The sequence below is a fragment of the Balaenoptera acutorostrata genome, chromosome 2, assembly GCF_949987535.1.
Source record: "Balaenoptera acutorostrata chromosome 2, mBalAcu1.1, whole genome shotgun sequence".
NCBI classification, from domain to species: domain Eukaryota; kingdom Metazoa; phylum Chordata; class Mammalia; order Artiodactyla; family Balaenopteridae; genus Balaenoptera; species Balaenoptera acutorostrata.
Genome location: NC_080065.1, coordinates 127,617,661 through 127,636,195, shown reverse-complemented (window position 1 = coordinate 127,636,195; position 18,535 = coordinate 127,617,661). Strand labels below are relative to the sequence as shown.

At 43.6% G+C, this 18,535-nt stretch overlaps 1 protein-coding gene and 1 long non-coding RNA gene across 4 annotated transcripts in view; one reads left to right on the top strand and one right to left on the bottom strand.

Annotated features, from left to right (window-relative positions):
* Positions 1-9,408, top strand: part of FGF1 (fibroblast growth factor 1) — a 103,998-nt gene extending 94,590 nt beyond the window's left edge. For 2 of the 3 annotated variants that reach the window (XM_007194160.3, XM_007194157.3), the window contains 2 exons: positions 945-1,048; positions 5,277-9,408. In XM_007194160.3, the coding sequence (XP_007194222.1) occupies positions 945-1,048; positions 5,277-5,471 (299 nt within the window). In that variant the 3' untranslated portion in view covers positions 5,472-9,408. The remainder of the gene's footprint in view (positions 1-944; positions 1,049-5,276) is intronic. The other variant, XM_007194159.3, reaches the window with a different exon arrangement.
* LOC103019822 (uncharacterized) overlaps positions 1-18,535 on the bottom strand; it is a 408,498-nt gene that overhangs the window by 158,140 nt on the left and 231,823 nt on the right. The gene's annotated exons all lie outside the window — the stretch shown is intronic.

Here is an 18,535-nt window from a genome sequence, read left to right as displayed (position 1 = left end):
AAGAGGGCAACTCAGGGTATCTCAGTCCTCGCCCTCAACCTCAATGTTTCTCAACCTCGGCACTATTGACTTTTTGAGCTGAATAATTCCTTGATGGGAAGGGCTTGCCTGGGCGCTGTAGGATGTTTATTTAGCACCATCCCTGGCTTCTACTCACTAGATGCCAGTAGCACCATCCCACCCCAGCTGGGAAAACCAAAAAAGTGTCCAGACATGGCTAACTATCCCCTCTAGAACAAAATGATCCCCAGGTAAGAAGCACCATTCCCATCCCAGGTGGCTGCTTCATTCTCCCTTTCAAACGCCAGGGTTTCCCCTCTGCCTGTATCCCAGTGGGGTTGCCACAGAGGTTGGGGGTTGACTGAACTTCATTGTGGGTGAGTTCCCTGAGTTTCTTATGTGCCAAGCAATCTGACATCCTGGGAACCTCTTCTATCTGGGAAAATAACACTATCAGATTTTGAAAAATAACAATCTGTCCACGAGAAGCTCCCACACCAGGAAGGCCCGGGCCATAAAAAGGTACCCCTGCCAAAGCAGGTTGATAACTGAAGCTGAACACCCTCAGGCTGGCCGGCTGCCGACTCTATGATACCCCCAAGATCACTGGGATGATGGAGCCCGGGAAGTGAATGCCGTTTCCTCCTGTGACCATGCCCTGTAAAGTGCACGTGGGGTCACGTTGTAACGAACAAGGCAGATGGGTGGGCGAGCCCGCCATCATCTCTCCTTCCCTCGAGAACATGATTCCCAACGGACAGCTTTCTTTGGAGGGCAAAGAAAAAGGAACTGTATTTCTATGTTTTGATTAATTTGAGGCTCATCCTTGAGGGTTCTGTGAGATGAATGAGCACAATTTTCCGTGGCTAACTGTCTTGGCCGCCAGGCCCTATCGGCAAAAGCTTAGTGTTTATTTACTTTTGCTCGTGTTATTTTTATTTCAGTTCAGCTGCAGCTCAGTGCGGAAAGCGTGGGGGAGGTGTATATAAAGAGTACGGAGACTGGCCAGTACTTGGCCATGGACACCGACGGGCTTTTGTACGGCTCAGTAAGTATGAGGCTGACATGCTTCCAGACTCGGCCAAGGTTTGAGGTTTCCAGAAATCTTGTTACATGGAGTGATGCAAACTATAAAGCATCAATTAGTCTCTGTTTGTTATTTTTTCCAGCAGGATTCCCACCCTCCACCCTGCCTTATTTTAGGCACAAACATAAAAGCGTTTCTTGCGGGATTCTCTCAAAATACTCCAACGTATTATCACATAGACAAAGAGAAAAAACATTGATTGAAGTTTTAGTAACTCATCCAGTCACTCGCTCCAGAATACCCAATCCCACTTCATTATTCATTCCAAAAATGCTTCTTGAGCATCTACCATGGGCTATATAGGTGTGTCTCTTAAGGCTTTTTACAAAAATTGCAGAGCCCAGACTCTAGCAGTTGATATTTCATGCATAAAACTTTGAAAATAGCCCTTTTATTCTGGAAGGGTCACCTAAAAGGATAAAAAGTTTCATAACTTAATTCAACAAACATTGAGCAAACGCCTCCTGTTGTCCAAGTACAGTTGGGTACTAAGCGGGTGCAAAGATGAATAAGCCACATCCTTGCCCTGGAGAAGCAAAGTCCAAGAGTTTATTCAGTAGCTAAAATCCTGCTCCATCTCTCTCCTAGTTAATGCTTTATATATGCTTGACTCGGTACATATTGATCTTTGTGAGAAAAGAAGAGAATAGGGGCAATCTGATTTTGTCCCTATTGGTATCTCTGATAAACGATTTGAATGGAAAGAGAGCTGAAGCCAATGGCTGCAGGTTTTGAAATTATTTCTGGATTTCAATGGTCCTTTCTCTGTAGCCTAACAACTGAACATTAAGGCTTCACCAAACCCCCTTCTTCCCTTTTATGAAGATGTCTACCAAAAGGCAGCCAGTAGGTGGGATTTTAGTTTGGGGCTCCCTTTAACTTACATCAAATTGCCAAGTGGCAATGGGCACAGGAAACCCTCTCTTGAAGCTGTAATCTCAGCCAGGGTTTGGGATGTGAACACAAGTTTATTTTTTTTCATGCTGCCCACTAGGGCTCAGGAGATGAGACCATCAGAGGAACAGGTAGTTCCTGTAGGCTGTTTGCTGAAATATGGATTGATTTGGACAACCTGAAAGGGTTTGGAGCTAGGCAGTGACTGGTACATAGAGAGTAGACTTTTTTTTTCAGGCGGACCTTCCAATCAGCAGTAAAATCAACAGGCCAATCAATCATCCAGTCTCAGACTCATAAATGAATCTCATGCCTCTGCCACTTTGGCACGTTACTCACCTACTCTGAACCTTGTGTGAAACGAGGACAGTAATGGATAGTAATTACCGCATACTAACATACTAACATACTTAAGAAGAGTCAGAGAGACAACACACAGAACCCGTCCACTGGTGTAGCAATGGCAGCTAGAAGGCAGTCGGTTTACAAATCCCTTACCCTCATTATTTCTTGCATCATGTGTTACAATTTTATTGCTTTTCCTCCTTTAAATCAATTCTGATGTTTATTATAACCTTCTCTTACTTGTAAAAAAATTTGATAAAGACTCCCCTAAATCCAGACACGTCTAGGCTCCAGACACCCCCTTCTCCCACCATAGTCCTGGACGTCACTGATTCACCTGAAATATTCGTAGGGTGATCTTAATATATTATGCCTAAGAATTTTTATATTCCCCCATTGATAAAGATAAGTTCTAAAATATCTCAGGGCTCTGCCTCATGCTCTACCGATTTTAGATATTCATCCATCCTGATACAAATTCGTGTGTGTGGAAAGGACATATTTATTAAAAAAAAATAAGTTTGAAAGGCTCTAAAACATTAATACATTTATCTTTGGGAGTGGTAAATGGCTGATTTTATAATACATGAATGCCTTTCTGTATTTTCCAAATTTTTTACAGTTGGTATCTGTCACCTATGTAATTGGGAAAAAGCATGCTAAATATAAAAAAGAAATTAATTAAAACAATAGGCATGAATCCACTGTTAATCCCCAGGACCGTGGCATTGCACGAAGTGCACAGTAAACACTGACAAATCCTGGATGAGGCACAGATAGTGCATCTCCAATTTGGCCTGCTGACTCAGCCTGTGACTCAGCCATTCTGTGTGTCAACTGCTCTAGTGTAATAGACACATTAGGTGGGGGACGTGGCCGCCCCGAGCTTCGTCACAGAACACAGGCCTGACGCCCACTGAGCGGTGTCATGGGGTGAGTCCTCCCTGCAGGAGAGTGGGCAACCCACCCAGGTCCAAAACTGCCTACCTCCTCCCACCCTTGACAACGTGCATCGAACAACAATGTCTGGATGAGTTCCTCTAGAGGCAACGGAGTCACCTAATTAAATGTTACATCTATGTCCCATCTTGTTCCAAAATGATCTGAAGTGTCTCACCCAGTTGTCACTGCACTAGACTACAGATGAAAAAGGGGCAGAATACTTCCTGTTACGTAGTTCCTTACTAATCAAAGGTAACTATTTTGAATACTTTACAAGAACTCAGGAATCAGATTACATTCATCACCTAGCTGGTGTGCACCTATTATTTGCAAAATTCTTTGTCTTGGGGGGAGATACAAGGCTGACAAGATTCCATCTCTTCCCTCAGTAGGACTGACAGTCTAACAGACAAACATGCCACAAATAGAGAATAAACAATAGGACTGGAAACCACCAGAAAGGGACTCACCAACCACTATGGGTGAAGAGGAAATATAGAGATCACACGACTTGGAATTGGAGCAAAGTCCATACACAGCATATGTATTTTAATACTCCTGTTTTATATCCAAATATAATAAATGTATTCTAAAATCCTGACAAACAGAAAGGGCAAAGAACTGGGATTCCTCCCACTCTAACAGATGAATTTTAGTAAAAAAGTAACTGTTGGTAGATATTTTCAATGTAATTGCACTATTTAATATGTTTTAACTATCTATCCAACTTAATAAATTTACAGTTGCATTGGATCCCACTGTATGGATGTACCGCTATCCACTTAACCAATCACCTTTCCATGGGTATTTACATTGTTTCCCATATGTCACCATTATAGCCAATACTTCAAAGAACATCCTTGAAAATACCACTATCTCATAAGGGTCAGTTCCTAGAAGTGAAATCCCTGAGTCAAGGGTAATGCATACTTTAAATTTTGATATATATTGCCAAAGTCCCCTCACAAAGTTTCCACCAACTTATCTCACCAACAGTGTCTGACAGTGACTATTTCCCACACTCTCCCCAATACTAAGACTTGTAAATCTTTTTGCTCTTTGCAGATATTATAGCCAACATATGTTAAATCATTTTTGAATTTGCATCTTCTTGCTAGTGAGATTAAATATGTTTTCATAGGTTTATACTATGTTTACATAGTATGCCATTTTGATAATACCCTAAGTTTCTATCGATATGGCCCTATCTATGTCTCTCTGTGTGCTCATACATAAAGAGGTACAGAAGGATGTTGATCAACTGTTAACAGGTGCCTATATCTGGGTGGGTGCGCTTTGGGGTGATTTTTTTCTTTTTTCTTTCTTTTTTTAAAGTAAAGTTGTGACTTTTTTTTTTACAAGTACCATTCTTTTGATAAGTAGCAAAAAAAAAAAAAAAAAAAAAAAAAAGCTATTCTCACTGAAAAGAAAATCCTTTAAGTTCCAGGACATGTTTTATGCTTAGGACACATTTTATGCAAGCATTTATGTTCATACAACAACACTAAAGTAAAACCCTGATACTGTTGGTGAAAATCACCAGGGTGTAAAGTATAATTGGTAGGTTTTCATTTATTCTTCAAGACCAAACTTAGGAATGCCCCACTGCATCACAGTCTGGTTCTACCCATTTTGGACGCTTTTCATGGTCAAACCTAGGTACCAGGCCTCCGCAGAGACAAAAGACCCAGCTCTGCCCTTAAGGTACTTAAAGTCATTCAGGATTTCCCAAGTGGGAGACTCTAGGGTCCTGAGCAGAGCAGATGTGAGGGGAGCTTACATAATAGCAGATGTACCTTGAAGGCTCATTATGTACTGGGTCCTGTTCCAAGTCGTCATTTCTATCCTCAGAGATAGGTTCCGTTATTTTCCCAATGTCACTGAAGAAGAAACCGAAGCACAGAGAGCCTCACTAATTTGCCCAAGGTCACACAGCCAGTAAACAGAGGAACCCGATCTAAAACCACTCACTAATTATTCTACTCTTTCCTGGTTTTATTTTTTTTAGCAGACACCCAATGAGGAATGTTTGTTCCTGGAAAGGTTGGAGGAGAACCATTACAACACCTACGCATCCAAGAAGCATGCAGAAAAGAATTGGTTCGTTGGTCTCAAGAAGAACGGAAGCTGCAAACGCGGTCCTCGGACTCACTACGGCCAGAAAGCAATCTTGTTTCTCCCCCTGCCAGTCTCCTCTGATTAAAGAAATCTGTTCTGGGTACTGATCACTCCAGAGGAGCCCGAAGGGGTCCTCACCCGGTTGACCCCAAATTGTACCCTTGACCATTGGCTGCGCTAACCCCTGGCCCACAGAGCCTAAACTTGTAACGTGCTTCTAAACGCCCAGTTCACTTTTTTTTGTAAAGCCCTTCACCCTGGCACAGTTTGGAACCGAGGGACCAAATGGCTTTTAGGGGCCAACTGGCTGGCCAGTCTGGGTCTGGTTTGGAAGTCCAGTTGCCTCTGGGCATCTGCTGCAGGCTGAGCCTCTTAATGCACGGGTGGAGCCAAATGAAGTGCGAGCAGAGGACTTGCCAAGTGGGTTGTAACTGCATGCAATTCCCTCTACAGAGTAAACCCTGCCCGCAAGTCCCCTGAGTATCTGGCACGACTCCCTTTCATCCTTTCAATCCCCCACGATTATTAGCAGAGAAGCTATGGCTACGTTAGAAGAAGGCAGCTTTCCTTGAGTGGAAACAGGGACGAATACATCCCCTCTCAGGAACAGAAGGGATTCAAATGGCAAGGGGAGACTGACTGGATTCTAGTGGGCAGCTTAGAAGGATGGGATCTCAGTGCGCAATGAAGGAAGGCTGAGAGGCTCAGGCACAGGAGAGCAGAATGAAGGCACGGCCTTGGGAGTCGTTACGACGCCTTGACTTCCCCAAGGTTATTGGGCAGCAGGAAGCCCCTGGATGATGATAGGAGGAGAAAAGAACAAGGTTCTTGATAAAAGCCAGGACGCTGGGTATTGGGACATTCACTTGGGTCTGGGGAGTGGGTGTGGGAGTGATGAGAAAGGGAAACATGGGCTGAGGGGACATTATCCTCCAAAGAGGATGATTCTAGAAGTTAGAAGGAAAGAGAAAGGGACGCCATGACCTGTGCTTGGCCACCAGAAAGCGGAGGCTTTGGGGTCCTGGGGCAGTGCTTACAAATCATATGGGCATCTTGTTTGACTGCAGGTTCTGGTTCAGCGGGTCTGCGGTAGAGTTTTCCCATTTCTTACAAGCTCCCAGGTGCTGTAGACGCTGCTGCCTCTCCCCAGCCCCCGTACTTTAAGTAGCAAAGTCCCTAAAAGCGTTATTCAAATGAAGGGGGCTCAAACCCCGACCCTCCCTGGCCACACCCTTAAAAAAACGCATGTCCCATGGATCTTCCCACACTCAGCCAGCGTCAGCAGTTATGCCTGAGTTAAGGAGTCGGGGTTTAAGGCACTTTGGCCCAATGCCTGTAAAATGCCCATTTAGAAGATATACAAAAGCATACTTCAAAAATGTTAAACCCTCACAAACAGCTTTTCCCAAGACGCCATTTGTGTGACGGTTACTTATATAAATACGCTTCCTGCTTAAAGTAAACTTGACCCAAGTGGCTAGCAAATTAGAAACACCATTCATCTCTGACATGATACTGTTGCCATGTAAAGGCCTTTAATAAGCCATTTACTGTGAGACTATACCTTTTAGGCACATTTAAAAATATATAGCTCAAAGGCAGTTAAACTGATTAGCATTCAGCCACTGCGAATGATAATAATAGGATATGATATATAAGCTCCTCAATTATCTACTACTTAAGACTACATTTACCTTAGAAAATGAGATTTTTCTTTGTTTCCCACTGTGCTGTTATAAATTTTCCTTTGCAAATGGGGATTCTTAAGCAATGATATAATTGTGCATAAAAACTGATGAGAATGCTAGCTCATGTTTCATAATGAATTGCAGCAATTATTAATTGAAAGGTAATTCCTTAGTAACTGAACTATTTTGAATGGAAGAAAAATGACAATTTGTGAAAGTTCAGTGTGATACTACAACTGAGGAACTGAAACAAGTTAACGCGACAGTTATATCATTCTGCATTTGTACAGCAAAACGTTTCATAACTTTTTTTTGTTTCTGTAACTTGGATGAGACAATTTGATTTTATTTTAGTAAATCTTTGCAGGCAAGTTGGGAATAGTGCAGTGTGGCTTGACATCTCTTGACTATGAAGATTTGGCCAGAAAAAGGTACCCACAGAGGAAATCCAAGATATTTATAATGGTCCATAATTTTTAGTGTATGAATCAAATTCAAGTATAACATTGGCCAAAAAAAATGAAAGCTGTGGCTAACAGATGAGATGGAAGTCTGTGGTTGCAGAGACCCCAGGCACTGAGAGGAAATACTACTGTGACCTTGACAACCTCAGCCCAGTCGCTATTCGTGTATCTGTTCAATGAATACGTTAAGTGCCAACGGTGTCCCAGGCGTTTTACTGGGTCCTGGGGCTCCTGGGAACCTTGTCTGTCTGGTTTGCTGCTGTATTCTCTCCCAGGGCATTATATTTATGACGCAAGATGCTGAGGATTCATTTCTTTCAGTCAAGTAAAAACAGAGACTTTGTAGGTTCCTGCTGAATAAACAGCAAGTCCCAGAAACCAAGGTTTTGGAAGAATTAGCAACCCCCAGCGTAAGATAAACCTCTATGGAAGTGTCAGAGGACACGGCAAGGTAAACCTAACATTTCAACTGCAGAACCGTGTCAGTTCAGGGGGACCACTTTCGAATCAGGAAGAAAAGGCTGTCCGATCTCGTGAGAAGGGAGTCAGCGGCAGCTGCCTGCTCCGTTTTGAACCTGTTCTCGTTCCTCAAACACGGAGCATTCCTGTTGCTCTCCCTCTCCCTTGAGAAAGTCCTGGAGGCATCTGCCCATCAGATGCCTCTCGTGTGGATTCATCTGCAGTTGCAGGCCCACTGTTATGAATTGCCTGACATTCTGTACAAAGCATCAGGAACTATGTGTATGCTTTTGGATCGTTTTCAATGTGGTGGTGGAGGTGGTGGAGATCTGTTTCCTTGGAAGGGGTGATCATTAAAGCCTCCTACAGCCAACAGTGTGGACTTACAAAAAAACTGACTGGAACATCACGTGTCACTGAAGATCAGGGTCCTTTCTTTGCGTTGGAGACGGAGCCCAGGCCCTCAGCCTTGTAGAACATACTGCTCAAATCAACCAAGTTCCTGGGCTACAAAGCAGACCTCTGAAGAGGAAGATGCCTGTCATTTTACATCACTCTCTCTCTTTTTTGCACCTTAAAAATATTAATAAATGTTCCACTTATAGGGGATAATGTCTCTCTGACTTATTGAGCATCATCATGTCTCATCTTCCTATTGAAGGACTTAGCCAGCATCCCTGAGGTGTGGCTGCTTGGATTTCTACACTTAGCTTGTTACCAGATAGGAAATTTTGAAGGCTGATAGGAAGAACAGTTTTCATTCTGTTTAGAAACCTAAGGCAATCATGGTGCTTTTCTAGGGATCCATTAGGGAAATATATTCAGGAAGCTTGCCCCCTGAAGAGCCAAGGGCCATAACTAACTCAGCTGACACTATTTCTTCATCCGTAGCCTATGAAATTATGCTACTATTGTAAAGCTGACCAGCTTGCGCTTCGGCAAAGACACAGTCACCTGAAAAGAATTTTAAGGACTTATTTACAATTTTAAGTCAATGGCAAGGGGTGCATCTCTTGCATCTCCAGAACCCTGATGTGGGGCTACAGGTTTGCCCATCAGATTTTCTGAAATTATTATCACATTAAAAAACATCTCCTCAAATAAACTCCCGAATCTTATGACTTCTTATTCTTAGGAGGAAGCACACTATTGCCTAGACATTGGGGCAGAATCAGATCACACACATGCACACTCACACACATGCAAACATATGCACACACTTACATATGCATGCATGCACGCTCACATATGCACATTCATCTATAAAAAAAAGTTGGGCGGTGTTTGCTCACTCAACGAATTACATATCACCATCAATCCCTCCTTTTCTTTTTAAAGTTGCCTAAGGCAGTATTTTTTTACTTTTTGAAGCTTGAGCAACCGTAAGAACTACATTTTTTCTATCCCATTTTCTAACCCAGCACATATATTACCTTCAACATACACACAACTGAAACCAAAAAATGTCACAAAATTATATATATGAAATGCTCTGAGATTTTTCTATTACACTCCCCTAAAAGAGGCTGGTCAAAGATCAATTAAATGGGGTCATGACATTCAGAGTCACAACCACAGTTTGAAAAACACTGGCTTAATGCAACCATTCTTCTTCCCAAAGATGACCAGACCCTACCAGGATCCTGTATTATGACTTTAGTGTTTTCAAAGGCACGGCCTGTTCTTGAATAAACAATACAAGGGGACATCCTGTTACCCACGAACCATCTGTTCTGAGGGCATCGTGAATTCTTTTACCTGGTTTGCTACTAACGCAACATGAATGCAATGATGCAGACCCCACGGGCAGCCACTGCTGCCTCCAATGCTCTGCTCTCAGAGCCCTGGAGACTTTGACCCTCTCTCCTGCTACGGAATTCTCATCACTTTGGGGCTTGAGGTCATTCCCTCCTTAACTCCCACAGTCTTCACTTCATTCCTCTCTCTAGCCCCGACAATTCCTATTTCATAACCATTTCTAAACAATACATGAACAGTGGACTGAGCCGGGAAAAGGCTAGAAACCCAGGGCCTCTAAGCATCCTCCCCAGCCCCCATCACTTTTTGGAAATGACGCTCTTATCTACCTAAAAAAAAAAGAAGGGCTTCCCTGGTGGCGCAGTGGTTGAGAATCTGCCTGCCAATGCAGGGGACACGGGTTCGAGCCCTGGTCTGGGGAGATCCCACATGCCGCGGAGCAACTAGGCCCGTGAGCCACAAGTACTGATCCTGCGCGTCTGGAGCCTGTGCTCCGCAACAAGAGAGGCCGCGATAGTGAGAGGCCTGCGCACCGTGATGAAGAGTGGCCCCCACTTGCCGCAACTAGAGAAAGCCCTCGCACAGAAACGAAGACCCAACACAGCCATAAATAAATAAATAAAATTTTTTAAAAAATTTAAAAAAAAAGAGTATACCATGCATGACTCAGTCACAAGATAAACATCATTGCTACCAGACTACATCTTATTCAGAGATTCAAAAATTCCCATCTTTGCTGAACCAACCAAACAGTGTAACCCTATGCCCTAAATGTTTGAGGGGGTGAGGGTGGCTGAGAATTTGGCCTCTTATGGGTGAACTGGACTGCAAAGAGAAAAATGTAAATGAAGTCACCTTTCATATTTCTCCGAGTGACGTCCTGTCTGCCCTGTGGCAAAGAGGGGAGGGGAATCTCAAACCCTTAATTGCTTTTGGGTTGTTAGGATATTAATAAGCATGGTAAAAGTGACACACTAAACAAAGATGTGACCTTAGCTCGACTTTCACAAATTAAAAAAATGCTTTTCAGGAGCAGTAGTGCAAAGTAAGAAGCCCAGCTAGGCGGTGGGACGTGTATGCTTTCCATTTCAAAATTACTAAGGATTTGTTTGACAAGCGTTAAAAGTTGAAATGATAGCTCATAAAAAGTGGCACACTGCCCCTCCTTCCTACTTGGCTCCCCAAACCGTCTCTTCACCCCCAGAAAGCCTCTCTTTGCCACCATACATAAAATTTACTCTAAGATCTAGGCAGACAACTCAGCACCTGAGACGTGGGGATCTGACATCGGGCGCTCCAGACCCCAAGGATTCATCTAATATCCTCTCAGGTTACAAGGGAAATGTACTAAGTGACCCTTGGGATCTTTCTGTAACATGGTACTCACTTTGCGGTTGACATATTGACCATGACATACTACACTGTTAGCTTTCCACCATAGCTATAAAATTAAAGAGAGAAACCAGGTCACACGCAGCCTGAAGCTAGACAGTGGATTTGCTTTAAAAAAAACGCATATATTGTAGGACCTTGTTTTGGTGTTTTGGGGTCTTCTGAGGGGTCTGAGAATGTTTGTGATGTGGGGAGGGCGTACTTCCCAAATTGCTTCCTTCCTTCTCAGCTTCCCACTGTCACACAGGCTAAATTTATACACTCAGCAGCTAAACACTGGTGTCTATTTTATTATATAAACAAGCAAAACCTCACCATGTCCTTGATGTGCTTTTCTATCAGCCTTAATGAAGGGTTGGGCATTCCCTCTTTGGAACTGTGTTCATTTTCAGGATTTGGTGCACTTGGCTGCAGCTTTTGGGATGTAGCTGTAGGCAGGCAATTTGTGCAAATCATCACAGAAACACATGTCATTGTGATTTTCATATTTCATGTTTTCCTGCCTTAGGAGAAACATTTTTTGTCTGACCTAGAGATACATAAGAGCAAGATGTCAGATTATTTTACTGATTTGCCTTAGCCCCAAACATTTTCTCCAAAATAAGTTATAGGAATGTTATTCTGCATTAACATGTCTTGTGTAAATTGTAGAAGCAGGACTGCTCATAGCCTGGGAATGTCAACTGCATTCAGAGTTCAGTCAATTCCTATAGAAATGAACGGTAAAATCTATGGCATTCTCAAAATAGGAACACCTGCATTAGGATCCCTGAATCTGACCTGGGAAATGGTGTTTGTTTTAGAACTGGCCAGAGTATTTCTGATAATACAGGATAAAAACCCAATCCAGGGTGGTTGTGCAGAGAGGACAAATGAGAGAGAAACTGGTTTCTTTATCCTTGGTGCTACTAGAACATGTCACATAATATTTAATTGGAGTGAAGAAGAGAGATGGTTTTACAGATTGCTTGAAAATATGTAACTCCCAAGCAACTTAAACATCTGGGGAGAGTTCGATACGGCAGAAGCCTAGCCCATCCAATCCAGTCCGCAAGATAAACGGCGGCAATAAATTGAAAATGAAGCATCTTTCCTCAGTTCCTCACTAATGCACGCACCACTTATTGAGCGTCTAGCACTGGGTTAGTCAGGGTCTGATCAGGAAACAGAAACCATGGCAATAATTTAAACAGGAAAATGTTAATGGAAAGAATTTTTAACTAGTCTAACGGGATTGACTACAAAGGGGTAAAGCGATCTCTGAAGATAAGTGGAACAGCAGATGTAGGGAGCAGTTACTATCCCCAAGGCTGAGGAAAGTATTCAAGGAAGGAACAAATCTGTGAGGGGCCCTTCTCTGGAGAGTGAGATTCAGACTTCATGGGCTATGGCCCACAGGGGATGGAGTATCTCACGACGGTGCTTCAGGGAGCTTCCCACTGGAACACTGGTGAAACTCCAGAAGCAACTTGCTGGGGTGCCAGTGACACTCACTGGAGGTCGTGTACCACTAGGTCTCCAGCAGGAAGCTGCACGGTGGCCACTGGGCCAGAGGAGCAAGAAGAAAAGCACAAGAACCGCAGAGAAAAGCCCCTTCCTCTCGCAGTGGCCCTCCAGCGCCCTCTACTGACAAACCTTAAGCTGGTTGCTGGCAAAGGAGAAATGATTACAGGGTCCAGCTCCGGTATCAAAACATGATTTAAATACCGTGCTGGACACAATTAGAAGACGAACAAATGCGGTCCTCGCTCTTAAAAAGCTTGTGACAGCAGTGAAGAAAGTCCCTACATGAAAGCATCAAGTTTTTTCAGCTTTGTCCCCTTTAAAAAATGCCATCTTTCTAAGCCCTCTAAGCTTCTCTGTATGTTCAAGGTACTTCCTTTAGATATTAAGTCAGTCACTAATTTAAATCACCCAAACCAATGTACTATCCACATACAGAAGAAGGTAACTCTGGGGTCAGACTGGCTGCGTTGGAGTCCTGGCTCTTCCATCTACTGACTTGGTAACTTGGGGCAGGTTACTTAATCCTCTGTCCTCTGTTTCCTCCTCTGTAAAATGAGGATACACATAGTACCAACCTCACAGGCTTGTTGGGAGGTTCCAATGAGATGGAGGCATGCAAGAATTTTTAACACGATATCTGGCATATGATAAGGACTGAATAAACATTTGCTATTATTTTTATTAAAATATGATTATACACACTACGTAATACGATAGGGCTTAAAATGATCTTTTAGAGTCTCCATTTAGGTTCCCAGTGATTGTTTTTATGAACTTACATTTGGAGAGAGGTTGCTTCACAGCAATTCATTTGAAAAAGACAAAAGAATCTTAATTGCCTCCCAGCTTACTTCTGTAAGGCACAGATTATGTTACGTAATTGTCCTATTGTAGTTTGAGCTGGTTAGGCCACATCTGGGCTACTGCCTCTCATTTTAGATGCTGCATATTAAGTTTCGCAAACTAAAAAAAATGTTATGTGGAGGCTAAAAGACAAAGAGTAAGGGGCCAGAAAAGCATATGTCAAAAAAACAGTGGAAGAAATGAGGTGAGTTCAGTCAAGGGAAGATTTAAAATGAGATATTATGGCTCTCTTCAGATCGTTCAAGGGTCATTTTGTTTTTCTTGCTCACAGCCAAAACGAATACAGGTATTTGGAACTTGACGAGGAAGTGATTTTTGGTTCAGTATAAAGCAAAAAACATTTCTAACAACTACAGCCATTCCAACCATGGTTGAAGCACATCCACAGACAGTGACTGACATCTGCCACTCCTGCCTCGAAGCCTGGATGGGCACCTACGGTTGCCTCTGTGAGGCATCATCCAGGTCTCCCGTCAGAAATGACCCTCCCAGCTGCTGACAGTATTACCTGCAGATGGATGGCCTTGGTGAGGAGAGCGGCCTTGCCCAAGAGCACGCCCCTCTGAGGTGGCCTGCATATGTACATAACTGCCTGGCCAACTTCGGGCAGCCCTGAAGGATCATTCCAGCTTCAGACCTTCTCATAAAGTCAGCTGAGGCTTCTACGTTGAGACTGCCTCCACTTCTCCTTCTGCCCTGTCCTGCCTCCTCCCTTCCTACAGGTGTTGATCCTAAGATCCCTAATAAACTTCTGGCATGCTAATCTTCATCTCAGAGTCTGCTATCAGAGAAGCTTGCCTGTGACAACACTTATCCCGGATGCTAGAGGCACTGCTCTGAGCAGGATAACTGCAAAGGTCCCCCGCAGCCCCGTGACCCTACACAGTCTTTGGGTATCCAAAGCTGGATGTTCTAAGTCTACAAAGTTCCAACCTACTGCATGCATCCACATGGATGATGGATGATCCTCAAGAGAAATCTCGGCCTTCTTTCTAATCATCTGACCTGTGGCTGGCCTGATGTCACTGGGAGGGGCACCTGCTGAGTCATTAAATTGTTCATTCAATCACTTGTCCAACCTTTCAACAAATATTTATGACGGCCCAAATATGCACCAGGCCTGGTGGGTACAACAGCGCACAAAGAGGCTCTCTTTTGGAGCTTACGCTCTAGTGACGGGAAACATATGAACATACTATTTCCCAAATTTCAGTCATTTGCATACTGCTTCCAAAATTTTTGCCTATGTGCCCATTGCCTGATCACGGTACTTCTTATTCATATGGCTTATGAAAGGTGGATTCACAGTTTTATCTACTTTAGGCCTACTGTAAGCAGAAATATTCACAAAGGGATAAGCTACTACTATATAGATTTTTTTTTTTTAGTATTTACTAAACATAGAACTTTAAAAGAAAAAAATGAACACCTGCACATCATCTTTCCCATATACATATGCCGCACCCTAGGAAACTACTCACACAAAGGATCATACAGGGGAATGTAAAACTGCAAGTGTGACAGGTGTTTACAAAGGAGAAGTATTCAGTGCCCTCAGAATATATAATGGGGGGATTTAACTTCGCGGGCTTCCCTGAGGAAGTGAGCTGATATCTGCAAGAAGAGTAAGAGTTGACTAGGTAAAGAGGTGGAGTGTGTGCTGTGAAGAACATTCCAGATAGAGGCACCAGCATGTGCTAAGGCCCTGTGGCAGGAGGGAGCACAATGCCAGTGAGGCTCAAGAGTGGAAAGCATGGGGTGAACTGAGCCAGCCAGCAAGGTAGAGGCCAGTGATGGAAGAGGAGTAGGTGGACTCCACTCTCCAGCACGTGTAGATAACCAAGTGGAAGCTAAATATATCTACACCATCATTCTCTCTCCCCCCTTCCTTCCCCACACAACTGAATTTATATCACTTCTCTAGACCCTCTGCCAAAGAACACAAATAATCAGTATCAGCATGCATGTTTCTGGCCTGGGTTCAAATCTGGACTGTAAAATGTATTCCAGACTTAAAGCTTTGGGGGTTGAGGTTATATTTGTTAAATATTTAGATCTTCCCCTGAGGCTTTTATTCATTCCATCCAGCAGGTGAAGTACAGGAAAAGGTTTTTTGTTCCCAACAAATCCCCTTATATCCAAAAGGGAAGCAAGGTTTGCCAGCATAGTCAAGGGTGAGAGAGAAAACAAGAAAGCAGTGATTGTGTGTTTGAGTTTCATTCATATGGAAAACATGAACTAATTAGTGTCTTCGTGCTGTTGCTTCCAGAGATTCTGAATTTAACGTTTCTGTCCAAGTTTGGGTAGCTATGTTATTAATCAGTCCAAAAACAAATGAAGCAGCTTAAAAAGAATCACACAACCAAAAACCACATCCTTTACACGATAGAAAAACAGAAGGATAACTTAGAAACTCTTCAGGCATGGTGCCAGTTTCAGGGTTTGGGTGGAGGGGATTTGGCTGCCTGATGGAGACGTCTTAATCTGGGTATGAAAATAGATTTTTTTAAAATGTTTACACAGATCTAATGAGGAAAACTCAACGGACCACATTACCCTTGCAGTAACTGGCTTCTAAAAGACCTATGATCAAATAGTAACCCCAAAGAAAGAACAAAGAAACGAAAGAGACAGAAAGAGAATTTAGATATAATAGATTATTTTCTGCCTCCAGATTCTGTAAGAACATGACTGATTAAAATAGCCATTCAGAATTTACCTCACTCCTTTTTCTAGAAGGCACAGAGACCTGCCTTCCTGACAACCAAACAAAGAAGAAAGTTCCTGCTGCTACAGAGAAGGGATTGTAGCAGATACTGGAGAAAGAAGGGAGAAAAGGGCTCTAATGAGCAATCCGCTCCCCAGCTGGGGAACATGATTTATGAACAAATCATTAGAAGGCAACAGGGGAGAGCGCTGAAACAAACGTGTACAGGGTGCAGCAGGAGCCCAGGTGGGAGGAAAGGTTCTTCCCAAGGGAGGTGGGGAAAGCTTCCCAGAGGTGGTGTGTGACCTGTGTTGGAAGAGATGAGCAGGTGTCTGCCAGGTGGGAAAGTGGGAAAAGGAAGCAGGACCACGGAGTCTCACCTCGTTCATGGATCAGGCACTGGAGAGTTAGCTTGTAACGGGTGAGTTATACACAGTCAAAGGCAGCCCTGAAAACCTGCAGGGAGATGGATACACCATCTCCCAGGAAGTCTCTGGCACGTGTTTGGGCAGCTATGTCATATGAACGTTGTAAATAAGTAAGCACTGTAATCACGCTGAGCCAGCAAAGTGCTCCCAGTACAAGGGGCCCAGAAAACGTGGGTAACAGCAGAGTCCTGCCTTGCCCTCTCCCCCCGGAAGCACATATGCATGGAGTAGACTGGCAGGCAGATCACCCACGCTATTTATCTTTCTCCTTTTTTTTCTCTCTCTTTCTCTCTTTATTCCCCCATCTCTCCCTCCTGGGTGAGCAAAGTTGGTTTCTTCTAAGTTACCTACGTGTGTGTGATGTCACTTTCCTGCCAAATATAGGGCATCAGCTTGGAATTATCCAACTCTGCTATTAAGTATATGACTTCCCTAAGCCTGGGTTTCTCCATCTCTAATACAGGGAGAATATTAAAACCTTCTTCATAAAGTTAATGATTAAATGAACTAATCCGTGCAGACTGCATAGAACTCTGCTTGGTACAGGGTAGGTAGTCAATAACCATTCACTGCAATTATTATTACTACAATCAGAGGAGACAGCGTGTGTTAGGACCTAGAAGTGCAAAGCAGAATGGTATGTTTAAAGGATGGCATGCAGCAGAACTAGCAAGAGGTGAGGCTAGTAAGGTAGGCTCTGGGGAATTTGTAAAAGTTCTTTATTGCAGGACTAAGTTCAGTCTCTGCCTTTGGGCAAGAAGGAAGCAATGGAGACTTCAAGCAGGTAAGTCATAACTCCACATTTATATTAAACTGAGATAGGTCTGGTTGGAGTATGGAAGAGAAGATGGGAAAACAAGCCAGGAAGCTACTGTAGGAGCTTGACCTTAAGATAATGAGAACCTCAACTGATGATGATGATGATGATGGTGGTGGTGATGATTGTCTTAGTGCAGGTTCCACCAAAACAGATCCTGAGACCATGACATGGGTACAGGTTGGGAGCAGACCCCAAGAAGCACGAGTGAGGGAGGGAAAGTAAGACAGAGATGGCAGAAGGACCAACGAAGGTGCATCGCCGATCAGGTCACTGCTGTGGACTGGGGGCGGGCTCAGTTTCCCTGGGAGCCTCTGAGAGATAGTGGAGAAGACACCTCAGCATTGCCCCAACAAGGAAAGTGAGTACTTATCCATTGATGCCATCCTTCTCTGGTTGTGAGCTTCCACTGGATGTGTAGTCCCGGCATTTCTGGGCTTCTCTGCCTCCCGACTGAGCAAAGTCACGTAACACCCAAGGAAGTCCTTGGGCAGAGAAAAAGAGGGAGGCAGGCCCCTGAAATAAGAAGCTGTCAGTCTGTATGAGGACTGTCCACCAGGACTGCACGCGAGCTCAGAAGTGGCTGAAGAGATGCAGCAGGGCATGATCATGATGATGATGATGGTACTAGCAACAGCAGGTAGCCTTGTGAGTGCTCACTATGGGCTGGGCATGGTGCTAAGCACTTCATTTAAAGGCATTATATCACAGTCTTTCTTACAATCCCTAGAACATGATGATGCTATTAGTATCCCCATCTTATAGATGGGGAAACTGAAGCACCAAGAGGTTATGTGATATGTTCAAAGTCATACAGCTAGTAAGTGATGAAGCCCATGCTTGAGCTGATGTAGTCTGACTCCAAAGCCCACACCTTCAATCACCGCTGTATACTGCCTCAGAGAGAATGGCAATGAGCTTGGACGAAGGGATGAATCTGAGAGTGGTTTAGGACAGTGCTGTCCAATATGGTAGCCACTAGCCATATGTGGCTACTGGGCACTTGGAAATGTGATCAGTGCAACTGAAAAACTGAAGCCTGAATTTTATTTAATTTTAACTAATT